General features: G+C 41.2%; 1 protein-coding gene across 3 annotated transcripts in view; it reads right to left on the bottom strand.

Annotated features, from left to right (window-relative positions):
* Positions 1 to 17,771, bottom strand: part of MTUS2 (microtubule associated scaffold protein 2) — a 379,630-nt gene that overhangs the window by 120,333 nt on the left and 241,526 nt on the right. For all 3 annotated transcript variants that reach the window (XM_028107283.2, XM_028107293.2, XM_028107299.2), the window contains one exon: positions 7,834 to 8,045. In XM_028107283.2, the coding sequence (XP_027963084.2) occupies positions 7,834 to 8,045 (212 nt within the window). The remainder of the gene's footprint in view (positions 1 to 7,833; positions 8,046 to 17,771) is intronic.

Here is a 17,771-nt window from a genome sequence, read left to right as displayed (position 1 = left end):
TCATGATTTGAGCAAGTGTATCTCCTCGGGAATTAGAAGTCAGGGTCTGAAACATAGTTTTTAAATGTTCAATTTAACAAATAAGTGTTGCATTAAACAGAACAGCCAGGGTGGACAGTGAAGTGTCCTTGGAATCAGGCATAATTTAGACTGTACATATGTTGAGGAGGAGGCGGGGTGGGAGCCATGGAGGGAGGCTCTCAGCATAACTCTCTCCAGGCAGTAGGTGCCTCACAAAAGTCCATGCTCCCCACTCTTGCCCCAGATGGAAAGGGACAGCACAATCCACCATGGCACCTGCCCCTTTCAGGAAGCAGATGCCAAAAGGAGGCAAGGAGAGGGCTCAGCCTCATCTGGCAGCTTTCTCTCTCCATCTCTCTGTGCTGGCTGGCACTGTCCCTGAGACACTGCAGAAGACAGTGATATCCTTAGTCATTCACTCATGCTTTAAATGTTCCACAGAAGCTTCTTATTAAAAATGATTTAACATATTTTCTAGACTGTGATCGTCACACAGCAGGTACACTTTAAGTGGGCCACCCCAATGCCTAAGCATACTCTATCACCCCAGGAAGGACTGAGCATGTTCTGGTATTTAAACTATGACATTGCCTCATAGAGTTAGAGGAACTAAATGAAATCAGACTCCAGAGCATGAAAGCCACTTCACTTACATCTTGTCCCCAAAGTTGGACCTTTAGTTACTCCATTTTGTTGAAAAATTGAGGTCTAGGTGGAGTACCTGGGTGGCTCAGTCCATTAAGTGTCTGATTCTTGATTTGGCTCAGGTCATGATCTCAGGGTCCTGAGATCAAGCCCCACATCAGGCTCCATGCTCAGCGGGGAGTCTGCTTGAGATTCTCTCTCTCCCTCTGTCCCTCCCCCTGCTCACACTCTCTTTCTCTTTCTCTCTTTCTCTCAAATAAATAAATAAATCTTAAAAAAAAAAAATAACTGAGGTTTAGAAAAGTTAACAAACTTGTCTCTCACAGGGAAGAGGTTTTGGAGCTGAGGCAACCATATCTCCCATCTCCCCAGCATTTCTTCTTTAAAGTTATCATTCATTAGACTTGCTTTTACTTGGAGGGGAGTTTACAGCAATTCACTTCTTTTAAAGTAAATTTCCAGTGACATTGAAGCAGAAACTGTGGTATTTGTCAGAGGGCGTGGGTCTAGATAGGCTGAGTGGCATGGCCTTGTGACATGCCATTTCCACTCTGCTTGGCTGCCTCCCTGGCCTGTAGGGAAACGACACTAAATTCTACAGCTCAGCATATTTTAAAGGCATGCACTTCTACTATAGAACACTTCTAACCAACTGCCAACCAGGTACTGGGGAAAGCCTGAAGGCTTCCTTTCAAAAGCAGCAAATGAAACTCATCTTTCTTCTCCCTCGGCATCCATCTGTATTCAAAAGAGGTATCATTTAATTTACAAAAGGAAATTATTTATGACAAAGTGTAAGAGAGATGAATTGAATGGGGGCAATTTCTACCTTAGTCAAATATCTATTATTTTCTTATTATGAAAATTATATCATTATCAGTGAAGTTAGCTCTTATCAGTGACCAGTACTGGAGATCTTCCATACAAGTTGAGAAGACTCTGCAATTTTAAGTTTTATTTCCTACCCACCATGACGCTTTCCATTATCAACACCCTACGCCAGGGGTTCTTATTACTTCAAAGAGCTGCTTAGTATAGTTGGGGGGATTTCTGCCCTTTGATATTGGGAATATTTTGATATTTTGGGTGTTATGCTAAGAATTTCTTTAAGCTAGAGTTGTAAAAGTAAAAGCAAACACTCACTGTTGTCCTAGCAAAGTACTGTGGCCACATTTACTTTTGTGACATATAACATACTTCCAGGACAGCAATCACTGAACAGTCCATTTACTACTTCACTAACATTTCCCTCTAAGTTATATGCTGATGAATCATCAGAAGTGCTTGCCTTCTCTCTAAGCCTTAAGTTATTCAAGGTAAAATTAAGGGAAGAGAAGATAATCATAGGGCATTGTCTGTAAGGGAGAGGGACACAAAACACTATATTTAAATGGTCATTTTTTAGGATTTAGGGAGCAACAAAGAGCTTACTGTTTTCAATTTTGATTCAGCTCTGAGAGCTCCATTCAATGGAAAAGGCTCTGCAATACAAAATCCTTTGGTTGGAGGTATAATGGCATCTCAACTGCTTTTGCAGCTCTAGGGCAGACATTTATCCTGATAAATCCCTGGGTTTTAAAATCTGAATGTAACAAATGGCTAAAGTCAGCAAGCATTTATTTTACAAAGGGATTCTACACCTGTCTTTTCTCTCCTCCCCTTTAGCACACACCCTACTCTGACCAAACAACAAAGATAAGTGCTCTGGAGCAGGAAGGTGAATCTGGGTGGTCTTCACTATGAGGAGTTTTAGATCTGTTACAGAGCAATCATTGCATTTTAGTAATGATTCCTGAGTGCCTAGGTCTCTATTCATAAATCATTAATATACTGAGAGCTTAAAGAGAGGCAGGAGGACACCACTTTGCAGACAACAGACTTTGAGTGTCCCCTTTCCACATAGGCATATGCTCTACCTTCATCTTCACTCATCTAGAAACCCACCGTGTCCATTGTGGCTCTTCCAAGTCCCCTTCTTAGACCATCCACAGTGGTCTTCCCATTCACAATAACTGGGCTTGCACCTGCACACATAACCTTTTTTATGGCAACAGGTTAAATATTGCCTTAGACAGTTTTCTGGTATCATCCTGTGCAAGTGTTGACTTTTTGATAACTGTTTCACTTTCTGCTTTTTACAATTATGTTTTTTTTCTCCTTAATTACATTAAAAGCACCTAGAGAGGCAGAGGAAGAGATAGCACATAAGCTTGTGGAAAAACATGGGTGTTGAATATGGAACAACCTGTTTTTGTATCATGGCTCCCATCCCTTTCTAATTATGTGGTCTTTAGAAGGGCTACATAATCTCTCTAGGCTCAGTTTCCTCACCTGTCATATGAGAATGATATCTAGGCCAGGTAGGATTGTTGTGAGGGTTACAATAATATAAATATTATAAATAAATATATATTATATATAATTATATATTATATTCTGGGTATCTTTTCTTTAAGATTTTATCTATTTATTTGAGACAGAGAGAGAGCACAAGCACAGGGAGCGGCAGGCAGAGGGAGGGGGAGAAGCAGGCTCACCAAGCAGGGAGTTCGATGCAGGACTCGATCCCAGGACCCTGGGATCATGACCTGAGCCGAAGGCAGACGCTTAACGACTGAGCTGCCCAGGTGCCCCTATATCCTATGTATCTTATGTATACCATATTATATATTATTATATACACAATATATATTATTATATTATATATACACATATATACATATAAAATATATCTAAAGTGTATAGGACACTGGAGATGGTCAATAAGCAGGGGTGATACTGTTTTTAAGGAGTTCTGCCTTTTACTTTTTTGAATCTTCCATAGAAACTTTCATAGGGTAAAAATCTACCAATGAAAGTGAGTTGAAAAGCTGAAGTTGAAATATATAAACTATATTTAAAAACATAAACCCTTAACTAACAACAGAAACATAGATGAGGTGAATATAGCAAAATGTTAGTAAGTATTAAATGTAGATGATGGGTGTTTGGATGTTGTGCTTTCTACTCTTCTTTATTTAAAATTATTGTGTGACATAAGGTCAAATAGTAAGAGCAATATACATATATACAGGGGAAAAAGGAGGCTGATGCATTATTAGTTTTTATTAAGCTTAAATAGTACACACATTTGACATTAGTTTTCAAGTCTTTTATGCCTAAACTATTTAATAATAAATAAGAAAAACAATTAAAGGGCGCCTGGGTGGCTCAGATGGTTAGGCGTCTGCCTTCGGCTCAGGTCGTGATCCCAGGGTCCTGGGATCGAGTCCCGCATCAGGCTTCCTGCTAGGCGGGGAGCCTGCTTCTCCCTCTGCCTCTGCCTCCCTCTCTCTCTCTCTCTCTGACTTTCATGAATAAATAAATAAAACATTTAAAAAAAAAAGAAAAGAAAAAAAAGAAAAACAATTAAAACCCATCATCTACTATCATATTTATAAAGCCAAAGATTAAAATGATGCAAATCAATATAAAAATATTGAATAAATATAATAATTCTTATTAAAAATAAGATGAAAATAAATACAGCCTCAGATATAACTTGTATAAAACTTGATGGTACACGGCAAGGCACACCACTTAATACAGGACCATAGCCTGGATTGTTTCCTGGGTTGGCCACCAGGGGCTGCTAAAGAGTAGCATTCCTGGGAACCAGGCCCCAAGAAAAAGAAAAATCGTTCAACTTGACCCTAAGAAGTGCAGAGTCCGAGAGTCAGGCTCCTTACTACACCACCCAGAGGTCTCGCACCACAGATTTCAGCCTATCTGTTTGGCCTGTGGTGAGGACCACGCCTTGCTGCAGGGCCGGAGCTGCCTGGAACCAACGCAAGTGTGAGGTTGATGTTAGCACCTCAATGTGGCATCTTGGAATCCCTGGACACTGGGCTCAGGCTGTCACAGCTGACAATCTTCATAGCTACTCTGCCAGGAGCTGTAAAGCAAGGGGGCCGGAATGGAAGATTCTTATCTAGGCTTCTAATTCCTTTTTTCTAGTGACTTCCCATACACTGAGACTTACTTCCAATACATCCTTAATGGTATCAGCACATTCTGGAAAAAAAAATATATATATAGCAGCAGCTGAATAGCTAGACTAGAAAATTATTTCTATCCTAAAGTACATCCCAGGCCAAACTCTTTATGTACATTTATAGCAAAATAAGAATGGTTTGTACTATGTCTTAGCTTTGTATGTCTCATCTGTGTCTTATTCATCTCATTTGAGAGTAAAATATTGGAGGACAGGGCTTTGTTAGATTTCCTCGTACTCAAAAACGTTTTACTCAATAATTGTTTGAAGTAACTTCACTCATTAATTTACGACATTCTCACAATAACCTTGTGAAGCATTATTAACCCTATTTGAAATTAAGGGAACAGAGACTCAAGGATGACTGGTCAGAGGGGACTCGGCTAGCAGAGCCGGAGCAAGGGCAAGGTTATTATTCCTTTCGGTGATGTGATGAGGCTCAGAGAGGGGCAGTAACTTGCTCAAGGTCTCATACGGAGATGGAGGCAAAAACGGGGCTCACTCCTTGCTGGTCCCGTGCCAGGCTTTGCGGACAGATCTGCTACAGTATAGAAACAATACAGGAGTAGACTTCCAAGGCACATGGTCAAGTCTCCTAACCAGAAAAGAAAAGAGATACTGCCTTTCCATGCTGGCTGGGGGGGTCACGCTCTTCAGAGCTGGAATGATCTGCTCTGGATACTCCCACACGGAATAATAATGTATTGGCTTCCCATGAGAGCGACACCGAGCATCTCAGGATCATGAGACCTTGAAATAGAGGGCTCCCCCAGCGGTTTCCTGGTTGCTGTCCCTCTATTTTTCTAGGTGGTCCCGCCCCGCCTCCCACCACCTAGTCTAATCTGGTACAACTGGGCAAACTCTCAAATCAACCATCTTAACCACGTGGGACACATGGCAGCCTCTGTGGAAGCCACTTATGTTCAACTACAGACTTTTTTTTTTTTAACATGCCCATTTTTAGTTCTGGGGTTTATCTGGAGAGAGAGTTGAGATCGGAGAGACAGAAAAGCACACATTGTGTGGGAGGTGAAATGCCATGGTCGTTTGGGAGGCCTGTCTGGAGCTGCTGGTTGTGATTTACTGAAAAGAACATGAAATTCATGTCTGCCATCAGTCTTGCTGAATGTCATGCCGAGCGCACCTCGAGGAGTAGGGAGGTCTGAAGGTAATGCCTACAAATCACCTGCTAGACCTTTTTGGTCTCTGATTTAAGAGCCATGTGTATACTGCAGAGAAATAAAACTCTTGGTCCATGGGCCAACAAGGACTATTCCGGGGGCACAGAACCACATAACTATGGGGAACCAGCCCTTAATTTTTGCCCAGGAACTCCCTTCTCCGCCATAATGCCATAAATGGGGTCCAAAAGTTCCAACTTGGGAACACAGCACATATTACCAATATGTTATATCAATGTCTGTTGATATGTCTAGCCATAGAAACTTTTATCAAGGATTGGTTACATGATGAGCACCGGGTGATGTATGGAATAGTTGAATCCCTATAGTGTACAGCCGAAACTAATGTAACACTCTGTGTTAACTACAGTGGCATTAATATTTAAACAAAGAATTTGTTAAGACACTGGATGACGCATGGGAAGAGTAATCCCAGAAGGGCAGAGTAACAACATCAATGTTATCATTGAACTTCAATGGACAACCCTGTTCTCCTCTCTTTATTAAAGACTTGACAGTCAGTAGAAAATACACATCAAGCTGAAGAATAAAAAAACATGCCTCTCTCTACTAAGAAAACTGTTCAATATATACCACAGCAACTCAGGCCTTGTTGACCCCTCAAAAATGTGTTTGTAATTTTAATTCTTGCAGGGGTGGGTGTAGAGTGACTTGAGCTGTCCAAGGTTGATACCAATGGTACTAGACCAGAAAGGAAGGTATACAATTCAAAGTGGTCATTCATTGGGAACACTGTGGTTGGGAAAGAGGCTGAAACTATGGATAAAACTGAAGTCCATTCTTGTCTTTCACTACACCAACAAACTGGGTCTTTCTGCTGAAAGCTTTAAGAAAAACAGAAAACAACAACAAAGAAAGGCAGCTCAGGCTTCTGTACTGGGGGCAGTGGAGGCGGGGGGGGCGGTTGCTATAGGATGTCATAAAAAGCCAGAGTCCTCCATGCTTTAATGTTCAGGTGATAAACAAAACCAGGGACGTGGTGCTACTTAACTTTCTTCTGCTGCTCTTCTTTAAAGTAGCCAGACACTTAGCTAGTTCATTTTCTTATTTGGAGAGCATTTACAAAGTATTTTTATTTCCTCCCATTTATAGTTACCAGAAGGTCCATATATGAAACTCAAAATGCCTTATGGGTTTTTAACATGCTGATTCATAATGTTCAAACCTCGAAGGTAAATGTTCATCTTCTCCCCCAAACATGCCTTGGCTATTTCTTGCTGGAACACAAATGCATTCCATCAGACACCAGGCTCCCATTAACCCCTTCTCCACTGTCGAGAGGTGGGAAAGCTTAGCTACATCATGGCTAATGACAGACTCAGTGTGTGGATGGCTCCAGAAGCCTCTGGACAACTAATTTGCTGAGAAGAAACCAACTCTCTGCATTTTCAGAGAAGCCAAGGGAGCAGAGAGGATGCCGCCCACCCCATACTGCTCAGTGAACACTGTGAGCGTGGCCTCGACTCCTCAGCCATGTTGCCCCCAGACCTGGCACGTTCCATTTCCCATCAACAGCCAAAGTGGAACAGCACTGTGGCCCTGCCTCCCTTTTATCTGAAATGTGCAGAAATTTTAGAATTTGGCCATTTCATCCCTAAAATGCAAACAGTCTCATGTTCTATTCTCTTCAAAGATCTCACCTTCAAAACGTTCATTTATATCTTCTTTCATTTTTTACATAACGTTCCCTTTTGAAATCAAGTTTACTAAATCATTCTTCCCAGACTAATTTCTCTCACACATACGTATAAACTTGGCTCCCAGGACATTAGATGTTGCTGCTGGAGATTTATATGACCTTCTGAAAATCAAATCAGTCTCTAACTCTAAACCCAAACTAAGACCGCTGCTCCTGACACACACACAACTATCACCATCACCACCCTTTTTTCCAGCAAAAAGCCCCTCAACATTCACCAAACGTGGCCTCACCTTTCTGGAGAAGTACTGAGTGGACACGGCGAGTGCCTGGAAGCCACACACGGCCCTCCGCAGCTCCCCCTGCACGAGACCCAGCTGCCTGGCCTGCTGCTGACACCTCTCCTTCAGCCGTTGTACAAGCTGCCGCTCGGCCTCGCGGCCCTGCAGGTCCGGCTTGGGGGAAAACCCATTTCGGGGCACTGCAGTCCTCTGTTTGGGGTATCCTGTAGAGAAAAAACAGTTGCCCGTGAAAAAACATTCATCCCAAACGTGACAACAGCTCTTGGGTATAGAAGGATTTCATTCAGAGCAAGTGGCCGAGAAGGTACTGCTCATGGTTGGTCATTTTAGGTACTGACAAGAAAAAAAGACAGGGACTTAAAATATTTGCTCTGTTTATGTGGTTCTCAGTGCAGAGTTTCATGCTTAGGAAAAGAATAAGAAACAAAATTGTCAGCTTCCTTCCAGCTCCCTGCATTTCTTCTAAGTCTGCTTAGAGAGACTGATGCAGGTGTTTGTTTTTTTGGGTTTTTTATTTCCTTCAAGGGGATTGCTCTGTGAAAATGTCTAATGGGAAATCAATCAATCAATCCAGGTTGAAGTTAGAGTTAGAACCTAGCAACCTTTCAATTGGGCATCCGGGAGAAATGCCTACATGTCCCTTCACTCCCTTACTAGGGTTGCTCTACAGACCCTCTCTTTGATGTCGGGATCAAGTCATACTTCTCACAACCTCTGCTCCAGGGATTTCTGGATTTAAATTCCTAAGGCATCAATGTCCTCCAAAATACTCCCCCACGTGACCACTCATGCCACCTCTAGGCTAAAGGTCCAGTCCAAGCCACCATAACCTCCACCTTCTAATGGGAAGCCCTGCTTCTTCTCATCTTTCACTGCACAACAGACAGAATGACCTTTATGAATATAAAGCAGCTCTTGACCTTCACGGACCCCTCCCTGCCGCTGTCCTCCATTGCAGGAAAAACGAAGTGCTCATTCCTTCCCGTGGCCCACAAGCCCTCTGAGGTCCAGCTCCTGCTGGGCAAACAGGTGTGGGGAAGCCACAGAGGAAGGAACCAGGCCACAGAGGAAGGAACCAGAAACTCCACCTGGGGCTGGCGACAGGGTGGGGGAGGTTTTAAGGAGAATGACTATTGGGGCGCCTGGGTGGCTCAGTCGTTAAGCGTCTGCCTTCGGCTCAGGTCATGATCCCGGGCTCCTGGGATCGAGCCCCGCATCGGGCTCCCTGCTCAGCGGGGGTGCTGCTTCTCCCACTCCCCCTGCTTGTGTTACCTCTCTCGCTGTCTCTGTCTCTGTCAAATGAATAAATAAAATCTTTTAAAAAAAAAAAAGGAGAATGACTATTAAGTGGAAGCTTGGGGGGGGGGGGTGGTTAAAGGCAAGGCCCCCAGGAAGAGCTCAATGCATTGAGTGCATCATAGTCAAAGACCTGAGGGTGAGCCAGAGTCTCCCTCAGAACCCCTGTGCTTCCAGTGTGAGGCTCAGACCCAGCCTGGCACACACAGAAAACCTCGGTGGTGGACGGTGGACCTCTATTCCCCAAGAACATTCTTTCCTTTGCTCAAGTAGAGAACATGACATGGACACAGAGCACACAATCACAAGCAAACTTTAATATTTCAAAAATTCTTTAGTCTCTCCTGCCACCTCCAAAATATCGGGGAGTAACAAAAAAAAAAAAAAAAAACCAAATCAGAAAACGGTCTCTTCGGTACCCGATACACTGAGACACAGCAGGGTAGCAGGCTTACTTTACTGAACACCCAAGTGGCCTCATCTTTTAAGGGGAAAAGATGGTTAACTGATCTAAATACTTCTGATTGTTAAATTAAGGGCAACCATGCTAATTTTAATTAAATCTTCCTTTTCTTAAGAAATCATCAGAGATTGCAAAAAGCAACCTCACATATGACATATCTTAAACTATTATGGCTTAATGAAGTAGTAGAATGTGAAATTAATGCTTCTTTAAAATGGTCTTTATGACAGTGGAATACATAGTAATTCAGAAAATTCACTTGCACGTCGTAGGCAAATCAATCTTAATATGTGCTCAATCCCAATATTCTCAATACTGATAACAAAAGAAAAATAATTACCAACAAAATGTGAGAGATTTCACTGCTGCCTGCATTAAACTCTAAGACACAGCCTAAGACCCAAGGCAGATTTTTTTCATGATTACCATTTTCCATTTTATTGGTGTGGCTGGTGATTTTATAAAACACTCTAGTGTTTTAATTAATGTGTTGAGGTACCAGGTACCCTACACCATTATATATATCTTATATATGTATAATAGAAGGCACTTCTTTTAGAAATTCAAAGGAAATAATAAAAGATATCTCTAGATCAGTGAATTATAGCTAATTACAACCTACGGCATAGAGAATCAGCTCTGACTTTGTGCATATTGTAAGCACTCATGTTGTGTGTTTTTGACTGTCAGATTTTTATTCTGTTATTACTATGACTATTATTTTCATCCTTATCATTAGTCCTAGGTTAGCAATGATACTCAGCGGTAAATGGACAACATAAAAAAAGGATTTGGTGAAATCCTATTCTTGGTGTTCACTGATACCCACGATATTATGATATTGCTTTAATTCACACACTCAAAATCCAGTGTTCTACTCAACACCACTACACACAGTCCACATTCTACTCGGAGGGCCACCAAACTGATGTTCTGAGCTAAGGCAGAGGCTCCCCTGAGAACATCAGCTTTTGGTATCAACACACCAAGTAGAAGATTTGCGGCTTTCTGGCACTTATGAAACCAATCTTTGTTAGGGGCTCCTGGCTAGTTACACATTTGGCCTCCAACCACGGTCACAGCACAGACTAAGACTCAGGCCCCAGCGATAAGGCTTATTGGAAGGAAACCCAGAGACACAGGTTGGTTGTGGGGTTGTCTATTGCTTTAGCTGAAAAGGGTCCTGCCATTTTCTGAATAGATCAGCTAGAACTCTGCATAGGACCAATAATCATTTTACCGTCAGCAGCATATTTTGGGGCCTCATCAAAACCAGTATTCTTTCTTGTGCTGTCATGTTTGTTAAGTACTTCTATAGTTAACTCCCTGAAGTATTGTTCTGTCACTTACTTTCCTGTCCACCCACATGTCACACCATTCCCAGTACAGTATGTGAGGACATACATGGACTCATCTACCATCTTGGAGACAGATGGAGCTTATGTTGAAAGAAAAATGACTGACACACAGCTAGCTTCACCTGTTTCACTAAAAATTAAGGAGAGTTTTGTTTGTTTCTATGGTCTTCTCCTAAAAGCCAGCACATAATGGAGCTAAGATGCCAATCGGCTTGGGAAGAAAGGTGTTAAGGGAACATGATGGAAAACTTGCAGAGGGCAGTGATCACATGGAGTTCATGGAGCACGTGGTTGGCACTGGGAAGAGGCTTGCTGACAGTGACTGACTTCTGACCTCCTACACCCATGCTTCTCTGGAAGAGCCAGAGAAATGCTTTAAATGAGGGGTATGCCATGTCACCTGAGGACACTTCCAGGTGCTGGAAGGTTTTGTTACCATCTCCTTCCCTGTTCCTTGCAGTATTTATATTACTTCCGGGGCAGTCGAAGATTCAAAGCAGGCAGGCATGCCACTGACCTCTCTCTACAGTCAGACAGAGCCTACTCCCAGGTGTTTGGTCTCTTTCCCAAAAATTGGTCTCCTATAATAGTCTTCTGATTTCCACTCAGTTGAATGAGGAAGCTGATTTAATGAATAAAAACCTTCCGAGTAAGGCTTATTGATGGCTTTGGAGTCTTTAAATGAAGCAAAAAAGGTTAGAAATAACCAGTTTTTTACTGACTAATCCTTGTAATCTTCCAGTTAATGAGGTTTATCCCCACAGCAACTCTTTCATATGAAATATATGAACAGAAACACCTAGACCAGTGTCTTGCCATGACCTATGGACGAGAGCTGATTTCATATGCACACTTCATGTCCTGTGTTTTGTGGGGAAGCAAAATATTTGACAGCTTTTATCGAGCACCTACTCTGTGAATGACCTGTGCAAGCTCCAGAAGGAAGTGCACAGGAATGAAGCCCTATCCTTGACCTGAGGCCATCTGTGGTCCGAGGGGGCCCAGCCCAGTCTGGATTTCACATTTCTAACTCCTTGCCCAGGGCTCTTCCCACTTCAGCACACTGCTGGCCTGCTCTACAGCATCTCTGACAGATCTCACAGGTTCGGGGCATACTCTAAATCCAGAACATCCTCCCATTATCTCAATCTCACCCCAATCCCAACTCCTCTTCAGCCATCCTACTGGCTGCATAACTCTGATTAGAGGCAGACAGAATCTGTGATGATCCCAGAGACAACAGGCAGCTCAGAGGAAAAAGCCAGTGACCTTATATTCTCACAAAGGTGAATGCAAGCTGTTTGCGTGCAAAGGCAGAGCACTGGGGAGAACGCAGCCCTTGAAAATGGAAAGAGAGTATTAAAAATTCATCAGCAGCCACCCTATCTAGAGGATTCTAATGGATGGAAAAACGTGGTTTAATCTTAAAGCTGGAAGCTTAACTGACATGATAAACAAACAGGGCAGCATTGGAATCTGCATATTTACAACATCTGAGAAGGCCCATGACCTTAACCCTTCTAAATACGAATGGTAGGACACAACTTAGACAGATAGCCTTCTGGCTTAAGGAAAAGCACTTCATGAGTTTGGCCAATGTCCTAGCAGATCCGAAAGGAAATCTGATTCTTGCAGACTGGCACCAGCAGGACCCCCTAGGTAGCACAGGTGCCCAGTTCTTCGTGGTCTGGGACAGGCTTTATTTTTCTTAAACGGATCTAAATTTATTCCAGAAAATTCTGCCAAGTAGCACACTATTTTCCTATTTAGTCCTGGCACTTGTTTGCCTGAGGTTGGCTAGTGGTGGGGAAGGTGAGCAGCAAATGGAGTAAGGGTAGGAAATTTCCTTCCAGGCAGTCCTGAGCACGGGTGAGGGCAGGAATGACTAAACTGGGCATGAACCTGCTACGCTCTAGAAAGGAGAGGTTTACATTTCCTATTCCAAGGAAGGAGTAGATTCTTTTCTATATTGATGTATAAATGGACAAAAAACCCCAGAAAGTTATAATTAGGGTTTCCAAAGCCAACTATGAAAAATGTGTCACTATACTCCACTCTCTGGGTAAAATAAATATTGACATAAAAATATTCTCATCTTCAGGACATTTCTTATTATTTATAAGAAGTACAGGTATCATGGTAAATCTGAACTTTTTTCCAAGGGTGAAAAATCATGGTTTAATAGTATTATAACAATTGCTAAAATTTTATATTAAAAAAACAGAACCGCTTTTGGCCAAGATGGAGTGAGAAGGATCAGACATACCCTCTGATCTGAAACTAACCCAAAAAAAACTCAGTCAAAATATATAAGACAATGGTTTTCAAGGTATCAACATTAGGTGATGAAGCACAGGGATCCCCGAGCTGGAAAGCAAAGTAAGTGATCAGCCAATTTCCTGAAGTGACTTTGCAGGCTGTGGCATGAGGCTGGGACCTGGTGGTTTCCCCAAATTGAGAAAAATGGAGATGAGGGCTCAGGGAGCTGAGGGCTCAGAGGTTACAAGGCAGATTAGCAGGGAGAATATCACTCCATCGAGAGAGCACTCTGGACACGTGCAGAGGGTCCCCTCGAGGTTTTGGACAAGTGCATGCCTGAGAGGAGAGTATCCAAGGCCAGGGGGGAAAAATTCCACAAAGGACTACAGGGAATAATTCCTGTTTAGTTCACAGAGGTTCAGAATCTCCTCCTGTTCTCATCAGCCAGAGTGGAACACCTCATAATTCATGAGGCAATGGACAGAACACCCAGAAGGGTCTTGACTTGGTAGTATGGTAAAATTCACTCTGGTCTGATCCCTAGTTGGGACCTGCCTAACAAAGCTGACAAGCAAGACCCAAAATAACCAAACTCTTTCTGAGTAACATAGACTATGCACAGGAATAAAAAAAATCCACTAGCCAACAAGGAAAAATTTAGAATGTCTGGCATCTAGAAGAATTCTCAGGCACGCAAATAAACAGGGATATATAACCCATAACAAGGAGAGATGCAATCATTTGAGGCCCACAAGAAATGACACAGATGATTAACAGTTATTTGTAACTACATTCCATATGTTCATGAAGCTAGCAGAACGACTGAATATGTCAAGTAGAAACAAAGCAGGATTTAAAAAAAAAAAAAGGGCCTAAATAAAAATTCTAGAAATTGAAAACTCCAATGTCTAAGATGAAAAATATACAGAATGGGATTGGGATTAAGAGTAGATTCAGACATGACATAAGGGAAGATTTTAACATGAATGTTCAGAGCAGCATTACTCATAGTAGCCCCAAACTGACCACAACTCAAATGTCCATCAACTGATGAAAGTAAACCAAATGTGATATATCCGTGTAATGGAATATTATTCAGCTGAAACCAGGAATAAAATACCGATTCATGCTTTGACATGAATGAACTTCAAAAACATTATGCAATGTCAAAGAAACCAGTATAAAAGGCTACATACTGTACGGTTCAATGTATATGAAATGTCTAGAATAAACACATCCATAAAACAGAAAGTAGAGTAGTAGCTGTCAGGGGCCCCATGAGCTGAAAGTGGTCCCTAACTGACAGCCAGCAAGTAAACAGATACCTCAGTCCTACAACCACAATGAACTGGTTCGATCAATAACCTGAATGCATTTCAAAGTGGATTTTTTCTCTAGAGCCTCCTCCAGTCAAGAACTTAGCCCAGCTGACATCATGATATCAGCCTCATGATACTCTGAACAGAGAACCCACTTACACCACACCTGGGTGTCTAACCTATAGAACTGTGACCAGTAGAACAAACAAACAGGTGTTATTATTTTCAAAAAGAAAAAGGAAAGGAAAATTAGCAAACATACCATAAGAGAGACTACCCAAAATGAAACAGAGAAAAATGACTGAAAGAAATAAACAGTGTTGGGGGCGCCTGGGTGGCTCAGTGGGTTAAGCATCTGCCTTCGGCTCGGGTAATGATCCCAGGGTCCTGGGATCAAGTACGCATTGGGCTCCCTGCTCAGCGGGGAGTCAGCTTTTCCCTCTCTCTCTCTACCCCTCCCCCTAGCTTGTGCTCTATCTCTTTCTCTAGGTCTCTCTTGCTCTCAAATAAATAAATAAATAAAATCTTAAAAAAAGAAGAAGAAATGAACAGTGTTATGTTTGGACAGAAGCTGTGGTCAACATCAAGTGGCCTAAAGTTTGTACAATTGGAGTCCCTGAAGAGGAGGGGTTAGACCTGAACATTTCTGAAGAAATGATGGGCAGCAATTTTCAAATTTTATGAAAACTCTATATCCACAGATCTAAGAATCACAACAAACCTCAAGCACAAAACCACGAAAAAAAAGATACCAAGGTATAGTGTAATCACATTGCTCAAAACCAGTGATAAAGAGAACAGCTTTAAAACAGCCAGAGTAGGAAAAGATATATTATGTACAAAGAAATGAAGATAAGGATAGCAGTCTGCTTTCACTGGAAACCATTCAAACAAAAAGACAGTAGAACATCTTTAAATACTTCAGGGGAAAAAAAAGGTCAACCTGAATTCTGAACAAAGTGACAGTATTTTTGAGAAATGAAAGTAATAAACAAAAACAGAAAGATTCTACCACCAGAAAACCTCCACCACCAAGAAAGTCAAAGAAAATCTTTTACGTAGAAGAAAAATGATACCAGATGGAAATCTGGTTCTGCATAAAGGAACAAAATTCCAGATGGAATCTGGATCTGCATAAAGGAACAAAAAGCACTAGAAATGAGAACTAAGTGAGTAAATCTAAAAGACTTTTCTTTTTCTTTTTTTTTTTGAATTTCCGCAGATGAAAATTTATTAAATAAAACGAATCTTACTTAAATGAATAAGTAAAATAAATTAGTAATATAAACTTAATATGTATGTTAATCTGTTTCCCTTTGAGATACTTTTGTTTTTTTTGTTGTTGTTGTTGTTCTGTTTTTATATTTAAAATTTAAACTTTATTTAGCTACATCGAATTTCACTTTTTATTTTTTCCGGATAGTCTGATATTTTTTATTTGCTTTTAACTTGACCTAAGTGTTGCTTAACAAATTTTTAAAACTGTTTTTTTTTCCTGGAATATTTGTTTTTTCATATTTCAGCTATTAATTCCTACAAGTAGTGTATCATGGTTAAATAATCTCTACTATTTCTGTTTTTGATAAATATTAAGTCTTTTTTAACTTGATAACTAGCTATTTTTTTTAAAATATCAATGGTTTATTAAAGTTACTAGTTAACTCAGACACAATTTTTTGTACTTTTGAAATTTAGTTATGATTCTTTTATTTTTATTTTATTTAAATTCAAGTTAGTTAACATACTGTGTTATCATTAGTTTCAGGGGTAGAATTTAGTGATTCATTAGTTGCATATAACACCCAGTGATCATTACATCAAGTGCCCTCCTCAATGCCCATCACCAATTACCCCATCCTCCCATCCATTTCCCCTCCAGCAACCCTCAGTGTGTTCCCTGTAGTTAAGAGTCTCTGGGGCGCCTGGGTGGCTCAGTCAGTTAAGCTTCAGCCCAGGTCATGATCTCAGGGTCCTGGGATCAAGCCCAGAGTTGGGCTCTCCGTTGAGTGGGGAGTCTGCTTATCTCTCTCCCTCCCCTCTGCCCCTCCTCCTGCTCATGCTCTCTCGCTCTCATACAAATAAGTAAGATCTTTTTTTTTAAAGAGTCTCTTATGGTTTGCCTCCCTCTCTGTTTTTTCCCTTCCCTTCCCCTATATTCATCTGTTTTGTTTCTCAAATTCTGCATATAAGTGAAATCATATAGTATTTGCCTTTTCCTGACTTATTTCGCTTAGCACAATACATTCTTGTTCTACCCATGTCGTTGCAAATGGCAAGATTTCATTCTTTTTGACGGCTGAATAATATTCCATTGTATATATATATACCACATCTTCTTTATCCATTCATCCACTGATGGACATCTGGGCTCTTTCCATATTTTGGCTATTGGGGTAATCACTGCTATAAACATTGGGATGCATGTACCTCTTCAAATCACTATTTTTGTATTCTTTGGATAAACACCTAGTAGTGCAATTGCTGGGTCATAGGATAGCTCTATTTTTAACTTTTTGAGGAACCTCCATACTGTTTTCCAGAGTGGCTGCACCAGTTTTCATTCCCACCAACAGTGTAAGAGGGTTCCCCTTTCTCCTCATCCTCACCAACATCTGTTGTTTCCTGAGTTGTTAATTTTAGCCATTCTGACTGGTGTGAGGTGGTATCTCATTGTGGTTTTGATTTATATTTCCCTGCTGATGAGTGATGTTGAGCATTTTTTCATGTGCCTCCTAGCCATTTGTATGTCTTCTTTGGAAAAATGTCTGTTCATGTCTTCTACCTCTTTCTTGACTGAATTTTTTGGTTTTTGGGTGTTGATTTTGATGAGTCCTTTATAGATTTTTGGATATTAGCCCTTTGTCTGATATGTCATTTGCAAGTATCTTCTCCCATTTGGTAGGTTGCCTTTTAGTTTTGTTGATTGTTTCCTTTGCTGTGCAGAAGCTTTTTATCTTGAGGAAGTCCCAACAATTCATTTCTGCTTTTGTTTCCCTTGCCTCCAGTGACATGTCTAGTAAGAAGTTGTTGTGGCTGAGGCTAAAGATGTTGCTGCCTGTGTTCTCCTCTAGGATTTTGATGGATTCCTATCTCATATTTAGGTCTTTCATCCATTTTGAATTTATTTTTGTGTATGGTGTAAGAAAGTGGTCCAGTTTCATTCTTCTGCATGTTGCTGTCCAATTTTCCCAACATCATTTGTTGAAGAAACTGTCTTTTTTTCCATTGGATATT

The sequence above is a fragment of the Eumetopias jubatus genome, unplaced genomic scaffold, assembly GCF_037043125.1.
Source record: "Eumetopias jubatus isolate StellerSeaLion01/CBP00866 unplaced genomic scaffold, mEumJub1_p1.0 scaffold_3, whole genome shotgun sequence".
In the NCBI taxonomy this organism is placed as follows: Eukaryota; Metazoa; Chordata; class Mammalia; order Carnivora; family Otariidae; genus Eumetopias; species Eumetopias jubatus.
The sequence above is the reverse complement of the archived record's forward strand: the minus strand, read 5'-3'. Positions and strand labels throughout refer to the sequence as shown.